Below are 16,265 nucleotides of genomic sequence, written 5' to 3'. Positions count from 1 at the left end.
AAAGGACTGAAAATTCCTTTCCAGTCTTCCTCCACCTCCCACACACTTAATTTTTCATGCAAAAGGATAGCAGAGTCCTGGTCCTTATGGAAAACCACAATGTTTCCACTTGTGTGCAAGTGCGAGTTTGGAGGACTCCAGCTCTTCCATGAGTAGGCATGTCTTATTACTCCCAAGTGATTAATGCCTAAATATTCCTGAGAATTAGTTTCTTTCTGTCTAAATGAGCAGTGACTTTGTGTTCTGGCACAGGCCTTTTTTTCCCTAAAGCCTTCTGCTTGCAGTACTTCCTCACCAGGTGTCTGAGTGTCTTTCACCATGCACAGAGGGGCAGCAGGCAGGGGAGGCACAGCCTGAGGGTGCAGCAGGAGTTCAGTGCCCTGTGCAAGAGGGGAGAGCTCAGAGGGATTTATTTATTGCATGGCTGAACGTGGGACACTCATTGCTGCTGAGGAGGTACCTGTAGGGTCTGTGCTGTTTGAGCAGTCATCACTCAGGAGGGGCAGCCTCTGCTGCCTCTTGGCACACACTGATCCACAATCTTGCTGAGCTGCCCTCTTCTGCTTTTTTGCCTTTTTTTATGCCTGAGGGTTTTATATTTTTTCATGTCAGTACTTTTCACTTGAGTCCTTGGGCTCGTAATGATTACCTTCTCAACAATTACACTTGGGTCTGTTTTTATTCTTCTTATCTTGCAGGGCTTTAGTTCATGGACTCTCTCACAGCTCAGCAACAGTTTTCTCAATAAAGCTGAGCCAAGGTCACCCAGTGTTGCATCACCAGATTAGTCCTTGGGCCAAAGACAGCTGAATGCTTGACTGAAGGTTGTTATGTAGCTATAGTTATTTGGAAATAAATGGCACTAGTAAATCACTTCCAGGCTGAAGGATGGAAGAAGTTGTTGCTGCTTTTGCTTAAGGTGTTCACATCTGCCTCTTCCAGACCAAAAAAAACAACTCTGAAGATTGTTGCCTCTGGTGCCTCTCAGAGAATCAAATAGATATCAGACATTAAAGAATTAGTGACACTTTCCATCAACAGTAATCCTTTTCTGGTTTACTTTTAATATGCTGCTGGTTTCTTACTCTCCTAGGTGTGAGTAAGCAGTAGAGTATAAGGCGTCTGGTAGGATTGTTGTGCAGTCTCACGTGCCTTCCTTCCTCACCTAGTACCATTTCTGGTCATTCATTTGCTTTTTTTACTTACGTGCCTAGTGATTTTGTGGGATATAATACCATTTTTGGTATTTTATAATACCATTTACCATTTTCTGTTCAGAGATCTTGCCTAGATATCAGTGGACTTAGAGCATCTTGGGGTTATGATGTACACATACCCTGAAGCTGGAGTTGAGACAAACCCATAGTAGCAGCTGAGCAGTTGGATTGAGCGTGTCCCAAAGGTCCTGCAGCAATGCTGGCACTGAGAAAATGGGTAGAGATGGATCTGAGTCACTCTAGAGGCCTCACTGGGTAACACACGTGCTGTGAAATGTCACTGTTAAAGATGATGAAAATGCTTCTTACCTTGGACAGAACAAAGTATTGTTCAGAACACAAAATATTGACAGAACACAAAATATTGTGCAGAGGAAACCAAGTAGATCCTGCCCATGTCTATCAGGAGTGAAATGCTTTACTAAGAGACAATTATTGTGAAAATAGTATAGCTAGAAATGCTTTAGTAGGAGACAATTATTGTGAAAATAGTGTAGATAGAAGCAGCCGAGAATCGGGCAGTTGGAAAGCTCAAAGAGTTCCATCTCACACAGCAATAAAAGGACTATTTGTATAATGGCAAAAAGCTGTTCTCAAGGTTTGTACTGGGATGTTGTCTAATAAAAAGTGTTTGTTCTGTTGTTTTCCAGAGGATTGTATGATATTGTTGTAGCAAAAGACAACCAGTCTCGCTGTGTGGGCCGCTACGATAACCACGGCAGTTTTGGGGAGCTGGCACTGATGTACAACACTCCTAGAGCTGCCACCATTGTTGCCACAACAGAAGGAGCCCTTTGGGGACTGGTAAGGAAAGGAAGTTGCTCTCATATCATAATATTTTAAGCAGTACCTCACCATGTCCAGAGCTCCTCTTGATATGGCTCCTCTGCTCATAGGTATTTTATCAGGACCTGTTATCTCATCTCCTGGCTTGACAGATCCATTGTGCAGATCTTTTTGGCTGACTTTCTGGAACAACTTGTCTATAAAAACTATATCACTAGTTCTATCTGTCCCTTTATAGTTTTGCTTTTACTGTAATTGGGGCTTTTGTTAGTGGGGAAGAAAAACCTCCTGGTTTTATTTTCATCCTGCAGAGGACAGTGGAGCCATTAAAACACCACATCTAAATTATGTTCTTTATTTTCAACTCACCTTCCTACCATTTTGTCTCTTAAGGGAATGGGAATGTGTTAAATATCTTCTTGAGGATTTTAGTAATTTAAAGAGGTCAGAAAGCTGCCCAGAGCTTTGTTTTCCTTCACAATAAACTGTGGTTCTGTTACCTTGGAAGAGGTTCTCCGGTCAGCATGACCTATGAGATTTGAGCTAAATGATGGTGTTGCTTTGTCTCTAGCCCAGCAGTGCTGAATGTGAAGCTGTAGCCATTAGTTTCCTTTTTTAGTTCTTCTCTCTGCACTATTTGGATGGGGTTATTTTCCCAGTGCTCTCTTACTCATCTCTGAGGGTTGGCATAATAAGTGGATTGTGCGATCGGCAGAGCTTTGAAGCCACAAGTGTTGTGAGCGCTGGGCTCCATCGCTGGGGGCTGCCCGCTGTTGTGACCTTGGTTGTGGGGCTGATAAGCTGCTGCCCGTGGCTGTTCCTGCCATCCCGGCCTTGCTGGGAGATCTGACTTCCCTTCTATTTGTGACGTGAAAGAAAAGAGTTTGGTAAATCAACCAGGGAGTAATGTCAGAATCTCATTTCTGGAGGAAGACAGAACAAAGCAGCTAGCTACAAACTGAACTCATTCATAAAAGGAAGAAAATGAGAAGATTATTCTTTGTTCCAGTTTGCCTTTGAAAAGAACTGCAGAAATTGGGTTAATTTTGGATTTAGTTTTTCTGTGATTATATTCAATTAATTAGCAAGGTGTAGATGAACAGGGACCTCTTGCTAATCATCTGTTCTGTAACATTTTATTAACTAAGGCTGCATTTTATCTCAAACTTCTGTTATTTCTTCCAGTTACTCTGTTTGTTGCCGTGTTTTATTGTACTGTTTTGTCCCTGATGTAATTTAAACATATTTTTATTAGTATGCAGAAGTCATTGCTTAAGCTCTTTGGTTATCTGCCTTTTGGGAAGTGTGGATTACTCCTGCTGCATTGCAGGCTTAGGCCAACAGAAATCTGGAAGGCTCAGGCACAAAGCAGTTACCACAGTGGGTCCCTTCTGGAGGAGGGAAATGTCCTCAGCCTTTGCTGCTGACTGTGTCTGGGGGAACCCTCACGGTCACACACGCTGCCTTCACAGCTGCCTTCACAGCTTGGCTTTTTCTTGCTCAAATACTGCTGCTTCTCCTCCCTCACTGATACTCTCAAGCAGGTGAATTCGGATTTTTTATGCTTTTACAATCCCCCCACAGTTTCTGCATCTTTCTGCTTCTCCAAACACAAGCATTTGAAGACACTTTTACCACTGAAGAATTCCTTTAAAAACAGAAAAATCCCTTATGCTTTATCATCTGTTTTTCTACTTTGGATAACAATAATACCATCCTGCCTTTCATCTTCCTCATCCTTCAAATTTAATGTTCCACTGATATCACCTCTCTTAGTCCTTATTATAGGCATTTGCAGCCTGCATCCCTTAAAGATGTCCACATACTTGAAAATACCTCTTCACCTCAAAATGCTGCTGCTTAGGTACCAGCTGATGGTTTTGGGAACTGGAGGAATGGCTCTCAGGATGTTTCTGGAGGGTTTTTTTGTTGGTGTGGGGGGTTTTTGTAGTTGTTTGTTTCTCTGTTTGGTTTTTTTTTTTTTTTGTTTGTGTGTGGTTTTTTTTTTTTTTTGTTCGGTTTGTTTCTTGGGTTTGTTTTTTGGGGTTGGGTTTTTTCTGTTTGTTTTGTTTGTTGGTTTTTGGTTTGTTTGGTACCATTTTCCTGACCAAATTTCTGCTCCTGCCCTCTGACTCTTTTCGGTTTTTACATTTCCGGCCCCAGCTGCGCACGGCGGATGCAGCTGTGGCTCTGTTGGCGGATCCCGGCGGGGCAGACGCTAAGAGGAGCCCGGTGCCGGTGCCCTGCGGTGCCTTGCCTTGTGGTGCCGGTGCCCTGCGGTGCCGGTGCCGCTCGGGCAGCGCTCCCGGTCCCGCTCCGCTCCGCTCGGTGTTGGCGGAGCCGCCGGCCCCGCAGCGCCGCCCTGTGGCCGCGGAGCGCAGCGCGGGCGGGCCGGGGGGATTTTGCCCCCTTGGCCTTTGGGCTTCACCAGCTCACCCCGCAGTTTTCCCTTGTGGAACTTGCACACAGCTGGCAGTCAGGAAATGGTCCTTCCAGAAGCTGGCGCTTGGACCTGAGAAGGTGGAGTGAACAAGCCTGCTGCTGTTTGATACTCTGTTCCTGACCTGAGAGCAGTATAAATCTTCAGCGTTTGAAATCTGTAACTCGGGTAGAGAAGAATCCAACCGGACTTAGTTCTGCAGTTGCCTTAGCAAGTGCTGGAAATGCCAATTTTCACTGGCTTCAGCAGGGAGAGCGAAACTTCTTCATTTGATGCAAAAGCATGACATATATATTAGCAAACAGGTGAACAAAACCCCAAAACTCAACCCAGAAAAACTGTATAAGATAGAATAAAAACTGAATCCCTAAGTGGTTGTCTGAGAAGGATCAGGTCTTACAGCTCCCTATTTTTTAATTTGTTATTGCCAGAAGTACTCTTAACAGGAGGTGTTGCAGTCAGCGTTGTGGTGGATGTGGTATCACTTCAGCAGCTGCTTTCCCAGCCCTGGCGTTTGCTGTAAATACTGGATCATGTTTGTCAGTTCTTCAAACAGGGAGCATTTCAGTGAGGAGGAATAATGAATTTCTCTGTGCTGTTTCTTGCAGGATCGAGTGACGTTCAGAAGAATTATACTGAAAAACAACGCAAAGAAGAGGAAGACGTATGAATTATTTATTGAGTCTGTGCCCCTTCTTAAATCCTTGGAGGTAAAACCTCTCAGAGACATCTGCATCAAATTCTTGCATTAGCAGCAGCTCCAGTCAGTGTTCCTGCTATCTATATCAGAAATCTGTTGTTTTTGCTTAGAACAAAATACTAAGTGCTGCTTTGGAATCACATACACTACACAAATTAATTTGCATTGCTGAAATAGTTTTAGGGTTTTTTCCCCTGATCCTTTATTCTCAATAGGGATTTGCTGATTTTTATCTCAGTCTGATTTTTAAAAAGTTCTTTGCACAAAAAACATCCACAGGCCAAAAACATATATTTCAGGGAATAAGTATCAAAATTCAGTTTGGTAGTCAGGGCTGTGGTTGCCTGTGAGGGTGTGATATTGAAGTATGGATACAGTCACTGGGAACTTGTCCTTTTTCAGCGAGGAATGGTTTTAAATTTGATACAAAGGTGTGAGCTGTAAAGTCTTGCTTTAAGCTTGACTTAATATTCAGGAGTTAAACTGCTAAAGGGAAGCACGGTGACTTGGGAATGCAGTCACACTGTCCTGTTGGGGTGTGTGGTGCCTGAATTTAGGAACAATGTGGAAATTGTCACTTCCATTGATTCACTCTGTATTGTCAGAGGGCTTTTGGAACTGACCAACCTACTTTTGCATTAGTCTGTTTTTGCCTTCTGTCTTAAACCATGATTTAACTTTCCTTATCATAAAAAAATACTTTCCAGCATTAATCTTTAGTATTTGAGCTCTTAATCCCTATGGGAGAAGATTACAAAATTGCAAATATCATTAGGTGTGAACAACAGCCTCTACTGTGTATTATTTTGGACAGACATTGTAGCTGTGGAAAAGATAAATTGCAACACCTTCTCTCTCAGTGCCTGGCTTAAACTGGTTCCATCGATGTGACTTTTTTTGAGCACAGAAATGACTCAAATATTTAAAGATACAGCAAAATAACTCATTAGCACTGGATGGCTTTTTGCATGACACATTGCAGTTGAATCATGCATGGACCAGAATTTGATTTCTCAAAGACAGGCAAGATGAAGGTGCACTTGGGAATGAATGGATTGATTGCAACTGAATCATCTGCTGAATTTTAACTGTTAGGATTTTCTTCCTTTCTTGGTATGATATTTTTTGTGCTGCTCTGAAGCAATGAAATTGTTTTGTGGGGCTCTAAATGGGTGGTGGGAAACACTGGAGATAACTCATTTTTCCCTTCCTGTTTGTGAAGACTCGGGCATGTTTCCTGGCATGGCAGGTGCTGCCTCCTGCCCTTGCTCCCAGTGCACAGCCTTTGTCCTTGTCATGTCACCTTCCTCTTCACTCTAGGAATGAGTCCTTGGACACAATTCCTCCCACACATGTGTTTAAGTATATAGTGGTTAAAATATTTTTAAAATGTTTTGCTGGTATTTCTCATTAGAGTTTGCTGTTAGGAAGTTTATAACATTTTTGGAGTGTTTTCTTCAAATTTCAACTGAATCCTAAAGAAGGTGATTTCCCCCCCTCCCCTTTGCTCTAAAGCAGCAAAATCAGATGTTTTTTGAGCGGTCAGACAAGCACAGGGATGGGACACTAGACAATTTTATTTCCCTGTTGATTATGGTAGTCTTAACACCTGTGTTGCAGTACTATTACAATGTCATTTTGGGGCTATATTTATAAATTGTGTGTTTGTGTGTCTGGTGAATGTCTGTTCATTTCAGGAGGGGTCATAGAGATTCAGGAGAGTTCATAGAGATAAAGTATAACTGATTATTGTTTTTAATTTCCCTCTGTGTTCCAGGCATCAGAGCGAATGAAGATAGTGGATGTTATAGGAGAGAAGGTGTATCAAGATGGGGAACGTATAATTTCTCAGGTACTTGAAATCTCAAGTTCTCTTTATCATTCTCCTTTCTGTCCTTCTGTTTTCTCTGTTTGGAATTGACTTGCAGAGTTGTATTATTTGGACCAACTTGGCATTGATTCTTTTAATATTTATTTGTGATTTATTTGACCACTTCTTGAATGTTTGGGGAATAGACAGTATGTATTTTGCTGCAAATTTATTCTATTACTGTAGCTTCTTGGTATTTCTTCTCTCATCCATGTTTTTTTAAGTAGTCTTTGCAAGGATTCAAGATGAGTGTGCCTTGAGAAGCTGAAATTAAATGTCTATGCAGTTTACCATGAAATCCCCTGTGCAGAGTTTTCCTAGGCCCCTATGGCCAGATTAAACAGGGAGTCACTAGCTCTAAGAAACTGTCAGGGTTAATTGAAACCATTGTTTTTTCTTGTGCTTGCTTGAGTTATTTCAGTGGTCTGGTTTCAGTTGAGTCCTTTAGTGACTGGGGAAATGTTTTGTCTGCTGCAGTAGATCAAGGCCAGGGTGGTAGAACATGAGGCTGGATGAACTCAAGCTGTAGCTGTTTGATTTTTTTTTTTTAAATTGTGATAGAAATAACTTTTTGGAACACTGTTACAGACACTGGACTTTTGCATCAAATTTAGCTGTGGGTTGCTGTGTTGTAAAAGTGCTCCAGTTCAAGTAGAAATTAATACAAGAAAGGCTTAACTGAAAGTGCAGGTTTTTGGTTACAGTGTTGTTCTTGTATAGACAGAATACCGCTCATTGATAGTGTTTTGAATAATTGATCTTAATTATCTTGAATGTCACATAACTGAATATAGGAAGCAAGTTTGGTGATAACTGTCAAATTACTTCACTCCAAAAATACCCTCAATTTTTAAAGTTGAAACTCCTTTTGCTTAAGACCCTGAGAAAGCTGAACTCTCAGCAAAATCAGGGCTTTTAAATCAGTATCAAAACTGGGAATTCATACCATCAGTGATCCAATTACACAGTTGGTTTTATTCCTTTTTAATAACTGAATTAAGGGCAAGGATGTAATTATCCTTATAAGGAGGATTAATAGTTTGGATAGGTCTGGGTGATGGTAGTACAGTGCTAGAGACGATGAAATTCTGTGCTTGGAAAAGATATGATAACTCTTAAATTAAAGCAGTTGCATCAATACCAGGAACCTCTTTTCCCTTGTGAGTAATTTAAAATTTTAATTACCTTTCTGAATTTGACCCTTCAGTTAAGGGCAGTAAGCTTTAAAGCACTTGAAAATTGTTAGTAGTGTTATGAGGGTGTCTCCCACTCAGTTTGTTTCTATTATTTCTAAAAATAAAATACTCTTTCAGAAGTTAGCATAGAGCATTATTTCATGCTGTGATGGTTGGCAGTCGTGAATGAAATGTTTGCACTGGATGGCTTATGGCCATCCCCAGGAAGCTTAGCTAAAGGCCTAATTTCTTCTGTAACTCCATGTTTAAATCTTGCATCATCTTCTCCCAGCCTTCTTTCACACTCAAGTTACAACCATTTCTCTCCATTCTTCCCCTCACATTTATCTCCTTGACCACTTGACTTAATGTCAGATTTCTCTCTCTTCTCACTTTGTTTCAGGTTTTTCTGGTGAGCTGCTCCCATTCCCTTATCAGTTCCTTGCCCAGCCTTTGTCTCCCTGAAGCCTTTAGTCCCTTGGATTTTGGTTTGTAGCAGGAGGCACATTGCAGATCTCCACTCTGACTTCCAGCCCTATGCCAGGCCCACAGGGGCAAAGATAGAGAGGAAATGTCCTTCCTGTCACAGATTAAATTATAGTATAAAGTGCTGGTGGAGCTCTCCAGAGCAGATGTAAACTGGGATCACTTGAAGATTTTAAACATGATGAGGCTGAGAGAGATGTGAAAAATGTTCTAGAACCTCTCACAGAATGATAGAATAGTTGAAGTTGGAAGGGACCCCTGGAAGTCACCTTGTCCAACCCCTCTGCTCAAGCAGGGCCACAGAGAGTTTAATGGCACCAGTCCCTAAATCCCTGTTTTATTAAAATTTTCTTCTGAAGATTCTAGGTTCTGCTTAGTTTCACTAGCTATTGCCTACTTCCATCAGGATCAGAAGATTTTAATTTAAGTGATTTTGCTATATATCATCAATCTCCTTTGTGTTTTCCTTTCCTCCTGCCCCCTTACTAAATGATGTGCACTAATGCTTCCTTCCCTGTGGGCTCCTCTGCTGTATTACCCAACCAGTCACCTTTTAATGTTAAGAATCTGAGTGTTTGTTAATTCTAGCAGATTTCTGCAGAAAGCCTAGTTCAAAGTGAATGCATGAATACCATTTATACATACTTTCACAGTCAAGTAAAAAAGAATTTATTTTAGCTTTTCTTCTTTACAGGGTGACAAAGCAGACTGTTTTTACATTGTAGAATCTGGAGAAGTAAAAATCTTGATTAAAAGCAAGGTGAGTTCAAATTAAGTGATTAGGCTTTGTATTAATCAATCCTTGATTTGACTGATTGATACAAGAGATGTGAAAAAGCCCACCCTGAGTTATTTTAATATATTATTTTATGATGTTGATCATCATTATTCATGTGATGTAGGTTGTAAACTCCCATACCTGTTCTGAAGCAGTCAGAAGTTATTTTACTAAAGTGCCAAGGTCTTTTGCTTCTGTCTGCTACTCTGCAAACTAACCTGACATGTGAGACTGAGAGAGCCTGCAGCTCAACCCATCCCTTCCCACACTGATACACTTTGCCTGGCCTTAAGGGTGGAGATGGAACTTCTCTTCCATGTTTGTACAAGATTTCACATTACAAATGTGGGGTCTGTTATCTTTAGTGACACACTAGGTGTTGGCATTTGCATGGGTCTCTGTACAGTCTGGAGCAGCCAGGGGAGCAGCATGTGGTGCATGATAAAGCCTGTGTTAGGCTGCATAGCAGCAGTTCCCAAAGCTGTAGCAGTAGATACCTGCCTGTCTCAAAGCTTGTGGGCTGGCACACATTTTTCTTACCCAATTTCCAGTTGAACATGGTGTTGAGGTGTTCTACCATGACTTGGGAGTCACTAGTTTGAGAGCCTGAAACCAAGGAGCTTTCACAGGTGTAAAGTGTCTGGGGTTATTAACTGTAGGCTTGTACAAGGACAGAGCTGTGTGCAAATAATGCAACTGCACTGTTTGACAGACCATGACGAGTAAAGAAGCCAATCAAGAGGTGGAGATTGCCCGGTGTCACAGAGGGCAGTACTTTGGAGAGCTTGCACTTGTTACCAACAAACCCAGGGCAGCCTCTGCCTATGCTGTTGGGGAGGTCAAATGTTTAGGTAAGCGGATGGTCTGAGTTTCTGGTCATCCTTTTCTGTTCTTTGCTTGTCTCATGGACCATGCTTGAGTGAGCAGCCATCCAAAACCCAGCAACCTTTTGATAACTGGCAGTCAGATTCCAGAAGCTGGGAGCATGGGCTGGAGGGGAGCTCCAGGTGGAAGCTGGAGAAGCACTGCTGCTTCCTCATGGCTGATTTTCTGTTTTCTGTGTGTGTGGCCTGAACTTGTTTGTCACACAGTCTTCAGGTCATGTTTTAATACCACTATGGGGTGTATTTGCCTTCTGTGTTTATCCTTGAGATCAGGTTTGTATTTCATTAGTTTGTTTCACCAAATAACAGTACAGAGAGAAATCAGAAACATGATTTCTGTTTCTGTGGTTTCTTTTGAAGCATCAGCCCTAAGTGGGTTGAACTGAAGGTCTGTGTTCTGAGTTCAAAAAGCAGATTGGTATTTGGTGTCCTTTTTGACAAACAGTCTTGTTTTCATCTCTGTTCCATTACAGTCATGGATGTGCAAGCATTTGAGAGGTTGCTTGGACCCTGCATGGACATTATGAAGAGGAATATAACACATTACGAGGAGCAACTGGTGGCAATGTTTGGCTCTAGCATGGACCTGATGGATCCAGGGAATTAGGCACAGGGTACCTCAATGCCTTCTTAGTTCAAGACACAGAAAAGCCTCCTATCAGCAACACAACTCACAAGGACAACAGACACTACGGAACAGTTACTGCTGCTGTTTTCTTGGGCATTTTAGAAACCATAAACAAGTCTCAGCACAGATGGATTGCTCACTCCTCCCTGCCTCCACTTTGCTGCTGATACTTCATTATTAGGCCTAGATTAAAGATGATTCTAACCCTATGTTCACTTACTTGGTTCAGAATGGCGTCTGTCCAACAGTTCAAGTGCCTGATACGAAACCCAAAGTGTGCAAGACATAGGAGCCTCCTTCCTTCTGGGTGTCACTGTTGGGGTAAATTGTCCCTTCAGATGCTGTAGTGGGAGGTTGCCTGTTCTGCAGAGGCAGCCTGTGGAATACAAGCCTTTTATGGGCTGATTACCTTCATCTGATGCTTTCCTTACACAATGTCAAATTTGCTTTTAATTGTAGCATCTGGGTTTGAAGTTAAAGTATCAATGGAGCCAATGAATAAGATGGCACTGAAGTTTGGTCCACCTGCTGAAAGCAGCAGGTAATAAATATAGAGAACTCTTTAAACCAAGTAAACTGAGCTGGGGACATGGGAGAGTCTGCTTAGCAACCAGATGCAGAAAACGTATTTTAAGTGTTTTCTGAGCAGCAAAGAAAATTGGTTTACTCTATGCTGTCCAACAAAGTGCAGTGGTTCAGATCAAATGGCCTGAAAGTGTCATAATTGTCATCTCCCCAAATTTGCTCCTTGTTCCTGACACTGAGTACATTTTATGGTGGTGAGATAACAATATATGACCTTCTCTTGCTTACAGAGATCCTTTATACTGCTACATTTCCCAGGGTGCAGTTGTTGACTGGGTCACTTTTAAAGCTTTTTAAGGAGGTGAATGTTTTGTAATTTAAATGAAGACTACTTCTGTACTTGTTTACAGGAGCTTCCCCTAGTCCTAACATTTCACAGTATTTTAACTTCATTAGACACTTGAATGCTTCCAAATACCACGTTGATTTGCTAAACTTTTCAAAAGTTGGCAACATTTGACTTTGTAAAGCAAAGGTCTTTGCTAACTAGCAGTTGGTGTGTTTGAGGAGTCTTTTTGGTTTAGGTGATAACTAAGCTAATGATGTTTATCTAAAATACCTGTTAAATTTGCAGCATTTATTAGGTAGATTCTGTTTCTATAGCTTTAAGGACCTTAATTGGCATATGGCTGAGATTTTATCAGGGTATTATCTAAATAAGAATCAGACCATGAGAAGGACATTTTTATGGTGTTCAAACAGACTATATATATTAAGACATTGAATTTGGAGGTAATAAATCTAGTGACCCTTTGAGTTTGCATTCTTCCACAGCTCATGCAAAGCATATTGGTGTTTTATGGGGTTATAAAATTTTAATAGTGAATACTAGTGTAACAGAACTTGCTCTTTTTATTCATGGCCATGTAAGCAAGAATGGAAGGATGCTAATCTTGAATTCCTGCTTTTAGTTATCACAGTGGACATTTCTCTAAGGCATGAGATGCTTAGCAGCAACTCTAAGTTGATTTCTGGACAGTTTTTTCCCCATAGTGGATGAGCTCCTCCCATTTCCTGCAATATGAGTAAGATGGAAAGTTGATAAATTTGAATGACTGTTGTCCAGTTACTGTAATTGCAGTAATATTTTTATATAATGCAAATGATTTGTAATGGACACCACTGAACTTGGTGTTTCCATATTATTAAAGTTCTGGTCGTGATGTCTAGTGGCTGTTCTAACTGCATGTATTTTAGAACAGTGAATTTCACTTGCTTTCCTGGGCTGTTTCTTTGTCGTAAGTTACAGCCAAAGAAGCAGCAGGTACTCTTCACTCATGCTTCCAAGGTTTAAGACCAAAGAGAAAAATAATTGTTTTCATCACAGAATTGAAAAAACCAAACAAAACCCAAACCAAACCAACAAAAAAAAAGAAGAAAAAAAGTAAACCAACTCATCAGCTCCTTGCAGTGATAGCAGATATAACTTTAAGATACTTCAGGCTCCATGACAAAGAGAGTTTCTGAAGCCAGCTCATGACTCTCCTGTGAACCAAACAGGAACTGGTCTCTAAACCAGCCTGAATTTCTGTGCTGCCTAAACTGTCATGTGAGCAAAAGAGAAACTTGCTGTGAATAATCACCAGCTGGCCTTTGTTGCTCCCAGGCAGAATGTCCTCTCCTTTATCCAGAGGAGCCTGGCAGGTTGGGCTGCCATACAGATGGATTCTGTAATGCCTTTGGTTCTGTGCAGGACAGGGCTGTAACCTCAGCACAGGCAAACACTGGCAGTTGTTCCAAAGCTTAACCAAAACCCAGACAAGGTTGATGTCAGATTCTTGAGATATTTCTGCCTCGAAGGCAGAATTCAATGGTTTCTCAAACTCAAAGGAAAAGACAGGAAAATAAAATCAAAATATTGGGATCCCATGTGAACAAGAACAAGCTTTTGAAGTTTTACCTTTCTCTGGGCTCCCTGGAGCAATGGCAAACTGGGCAGTGCCATCCTGTACCCAGGCTCTGTGCAGCATCATTCTGTGGTGTAGAGAGGCAGCTGGCTTTGAGCTGAAAGAGAATGAGCTGCTAAGAAGGCTCATCCATTTGAGAGCTATAATGTGCAATGTGCCTGATTAGTTTGGTCTGGTTTAACCAACCTGTTTGTACAGTTTTGGAGCATGAAGGTAGTGGAAAGAAAGCTTCTTTAGTAAGATACTCAGTATTGCCAGGAATCTGGTTAGAGCACCAGCAGTGAGCAAAAGTGGGCGATGTGCAAGTGCTGATACTGAGTCCAGGGAGCAAGTACAGCACCTGTTTGTGACCATCTGCCCCATCCCTGTATCTCAGCTCATTCCTTTGCACACTGTTCATTGCAGTTGTGGCAATGAGAGTAAGCCCAGGTGTTTTGTTACCACTCAGTGTTCAGTAAATCTGCCACTGAGTCTCTGAAATTGGCAGTGAAGAGAGATTTAGTTTTTAATAAAACAACTCAGCAGCAAAGTGGGCACAGAGGATCATGTTTTCGAGGCTTAGAGGAAGACATCTCCTGTTTGTGATTCCCTGCTTGTGATTGTTGTGAAGTCAGTGAGAGGAGCTTTCAGTGGTTAAATATTCTGACACTTGGTATTTCTGTCTAATGTCACAGCACAGGTTGAACAATGTAAAAGAACAAAAAAGTGTGGAAGTGCTCCCTTAGAAAAAAAAGTGCAAAACTTAAAATAAAACTTTGAAAACAAAGTGCAATTTTGCACAGAGGGCAAAAAACCCCTGAACCCCCTTTGAATGTCACTTCCATTCTTTCTTTCTTTTGCTGAAAGCAGACTCTTGTTCTTGACTTGTATTTGTAAACTAGTCTTGCCAAAATACACGTTGGGTTTTTTCACTTCAGATAATTTTCGTTGTTACAGTCGTTGCTGATCTTTTCAACTTCTTTCAAACCATAAATTTTATTTCAAGAGGCCTTCCCTGTGGATTTCCTCCTGGTGCTCTGCAGCACTACACTGCTCTTTCAAGAGGCAAGAGAAAGTCACTTCACAGGAGACACTCAACACAGCTTAGCTGGCTGGAGCTAATAATGCGCTACTAATTTTCCTCTGTGGGGCAGGAGGGGAATTAAATTCTGCATAAAGTTGCTACCTCAAGGCTCCAAGTGCTTTTAAAGGTCTTTCACTTGGGAGAATTTAATAAGACCGTTCTTAAAATTGGTCTGTTCTTTTGAGTTAAATGGGTTTTTTTTAATTGATTCATTGAGGGACCCTTATTTTAATTCATTTTACTACTTGATTCTCAAAGGATGAACAGCTGCGAAGTTTGATTCTTGCACTGTAGTGTTGAACATGAAAGAAAAATATCTGCCATATAAACATATGGTTTTAACAAGTTAAACCACTCTGGGGTTCAGCTTCACTTTTGGTTAATAAAAAACTGACCTGTTGTGTCCAGCCTTCCTGTACAGTCCTGTGTGTCTTCGTTATTGACTCGCTGCAGCTGACACAGCCCCAGCCTTCCAGCAGCTCCCTGGATGCCCTGGGAGTGCCTGAGTGAGTTCCTCTTGCAGCACCTGCCCCACTGCAATAACAAAAATACATTTTATACAGCACCTGGCCTCCAAGTTTGGCTGCTTGGTGATGAAATTTTACTAATATCTTAAAAGTAATACAAACTTCTGTAGGTAGTGTTGGTCCCAGTAAAACTGGCTGCTCTGATAATTCTGCCAAATTATTGTGGAAGTGATTTATTGAGCACTGCAATAACTGCTTCTCAATTCCCAGGAGAAACACAGTATTCCTGAAGGTATCTTGTTAGCCTACACTTACAGCTACTGAACTTCGTGGCAAACTGCCTTTTCTTTAACCTAACTAACAACCTGAAAAGTACTTTGGTAGATGTGAAATTATATTTGCTTTTGCTGAAGTTTTGTTTCTGAACGTTTGGCAGTTTATGTACCTTTTTTAAGTCATCCGTGGAGCAGAGCTCAGGTGGATTGTGGTGCTAAGCTTGAGGAAGCTCTGCTGGAATAATGCAGGAGCTTTGCACAGACTGATCCGTGTGAAGGTGCAGCAAAAGGTGTCCTGTGAGCTGGGCCTTGACTCAAGCCTGCTGGATGTACATTGGGCTGCTCTGCTCTGCTGGCTGCTCTGCTGGGGTCGGTGTTTATTCCTGGATAAAACTTCTGGTAAAAGAAGAGAGATTCTGTGAAGTTCTTTTGAGGATAATGTTTAATTATTTCAGCAGAGCAAACGTACTTCCATCCTTTCTGCTGTTTCTGTGGTAAGGATACATTTCATGCCAATCTTTAGAGCAGGTACAAGATACTAAAATTGTGTTATCACCTCAATTAGCTGTTGACTGGTGAGTGCAGACAGGCTGCCAGGCTCGTTATGTGCACTTTCCAGTTCGTTTCAGCTGTGTGTCCCTGCAAATCTGAGGCTGGGGCAGCAGAGTCTCCTCAGTGTTTGTAACCTTTACCAGGAACTGTCTCGGGAGCAGCCCCTTAGCTCGGAGGCCCAGCGCAGCCGCGTTTCCGTGCCCGCCTGCAGTCGCACGCTTGTGGCGCGGCGCTCCGTGTTTGCCTTCGCGAAGCTAAAGCCTTGCATGCCGCGCTTGGTCTGTTCCCGCCGCTTCCCAGAGATTCGTCTCAGCCTCAGACACTGCTCTGGCTCTCCTCCATCCGCACGGCGCGTTCTGGCGCGGGACTCGGTGCCGCGGGCACGGCTGCGGGCCTGGGCCGGGCCACGGCGACACCGGAGGCGCCGCGCGGTTGCCATGGTGACAGTGACC

At 42.1% G+C, this 16,265-nt stretch overlaps 1 protein-coding gene across 1 annotated transcript in view; it reads left to right on the top strand.

The window, feature by feature from the left end:
* PRKAR2A (protein kinase cAMP-dependent type II regulatory subunit alpha) overlaps positions 1–14,937 on the top strand; it is a 36,068-nt gene extending 21,131 nt beyond the window's left edge. The window contains exons 6-11 of the mRNA XM_031056316.1: positions 1,868–2,021; positions 5,052–5,153; positions 6,921–6,995; positions 9,369–9,434; positions 10,165–10,303; positions 10,810–14,937. Coding sequence (XP_030912176.1) covers positions 1,868–2,021; positions 5,052–5,153; positions 6,921–6,995; positions 9,369–9,434; positions 10,165–10,303; positions 10,810–10,943 — 670 coding nt within the window. The 3' untranslated portion in view covers positions 10,944–14,937. The remainder of the gene's footprint in view (positions 1–1,867; positions 2,022–5,051; positions 5,154–6,920; positions 6,996–9,368; positions 9,435–10,164; positions 10,304–10,809) is intronic.
* The last annotated feature ends 1,328 nt before the right edge of the window (positions 14,938–16,265 follow it).

Source organism: Geospiza fortis, unplaced genomic scaffold (genome assembly GCF_000277835.1).
Source record: "Geospiza fortis unplaced genomic scaffold, GeoFor_1.0 scaffold70, whole genome shotgun sequence".
Lineage (NCBI taxonomy): Eukaryota > Metazoa > Chordata > Aves > Passeriformes > Thraupidae > Geospiza > Geospiza fortis.
Note: the sequence above shows the minus strand (reverse complement) of the source record. Positions and strands in the feature narration are given on the sequence as shown.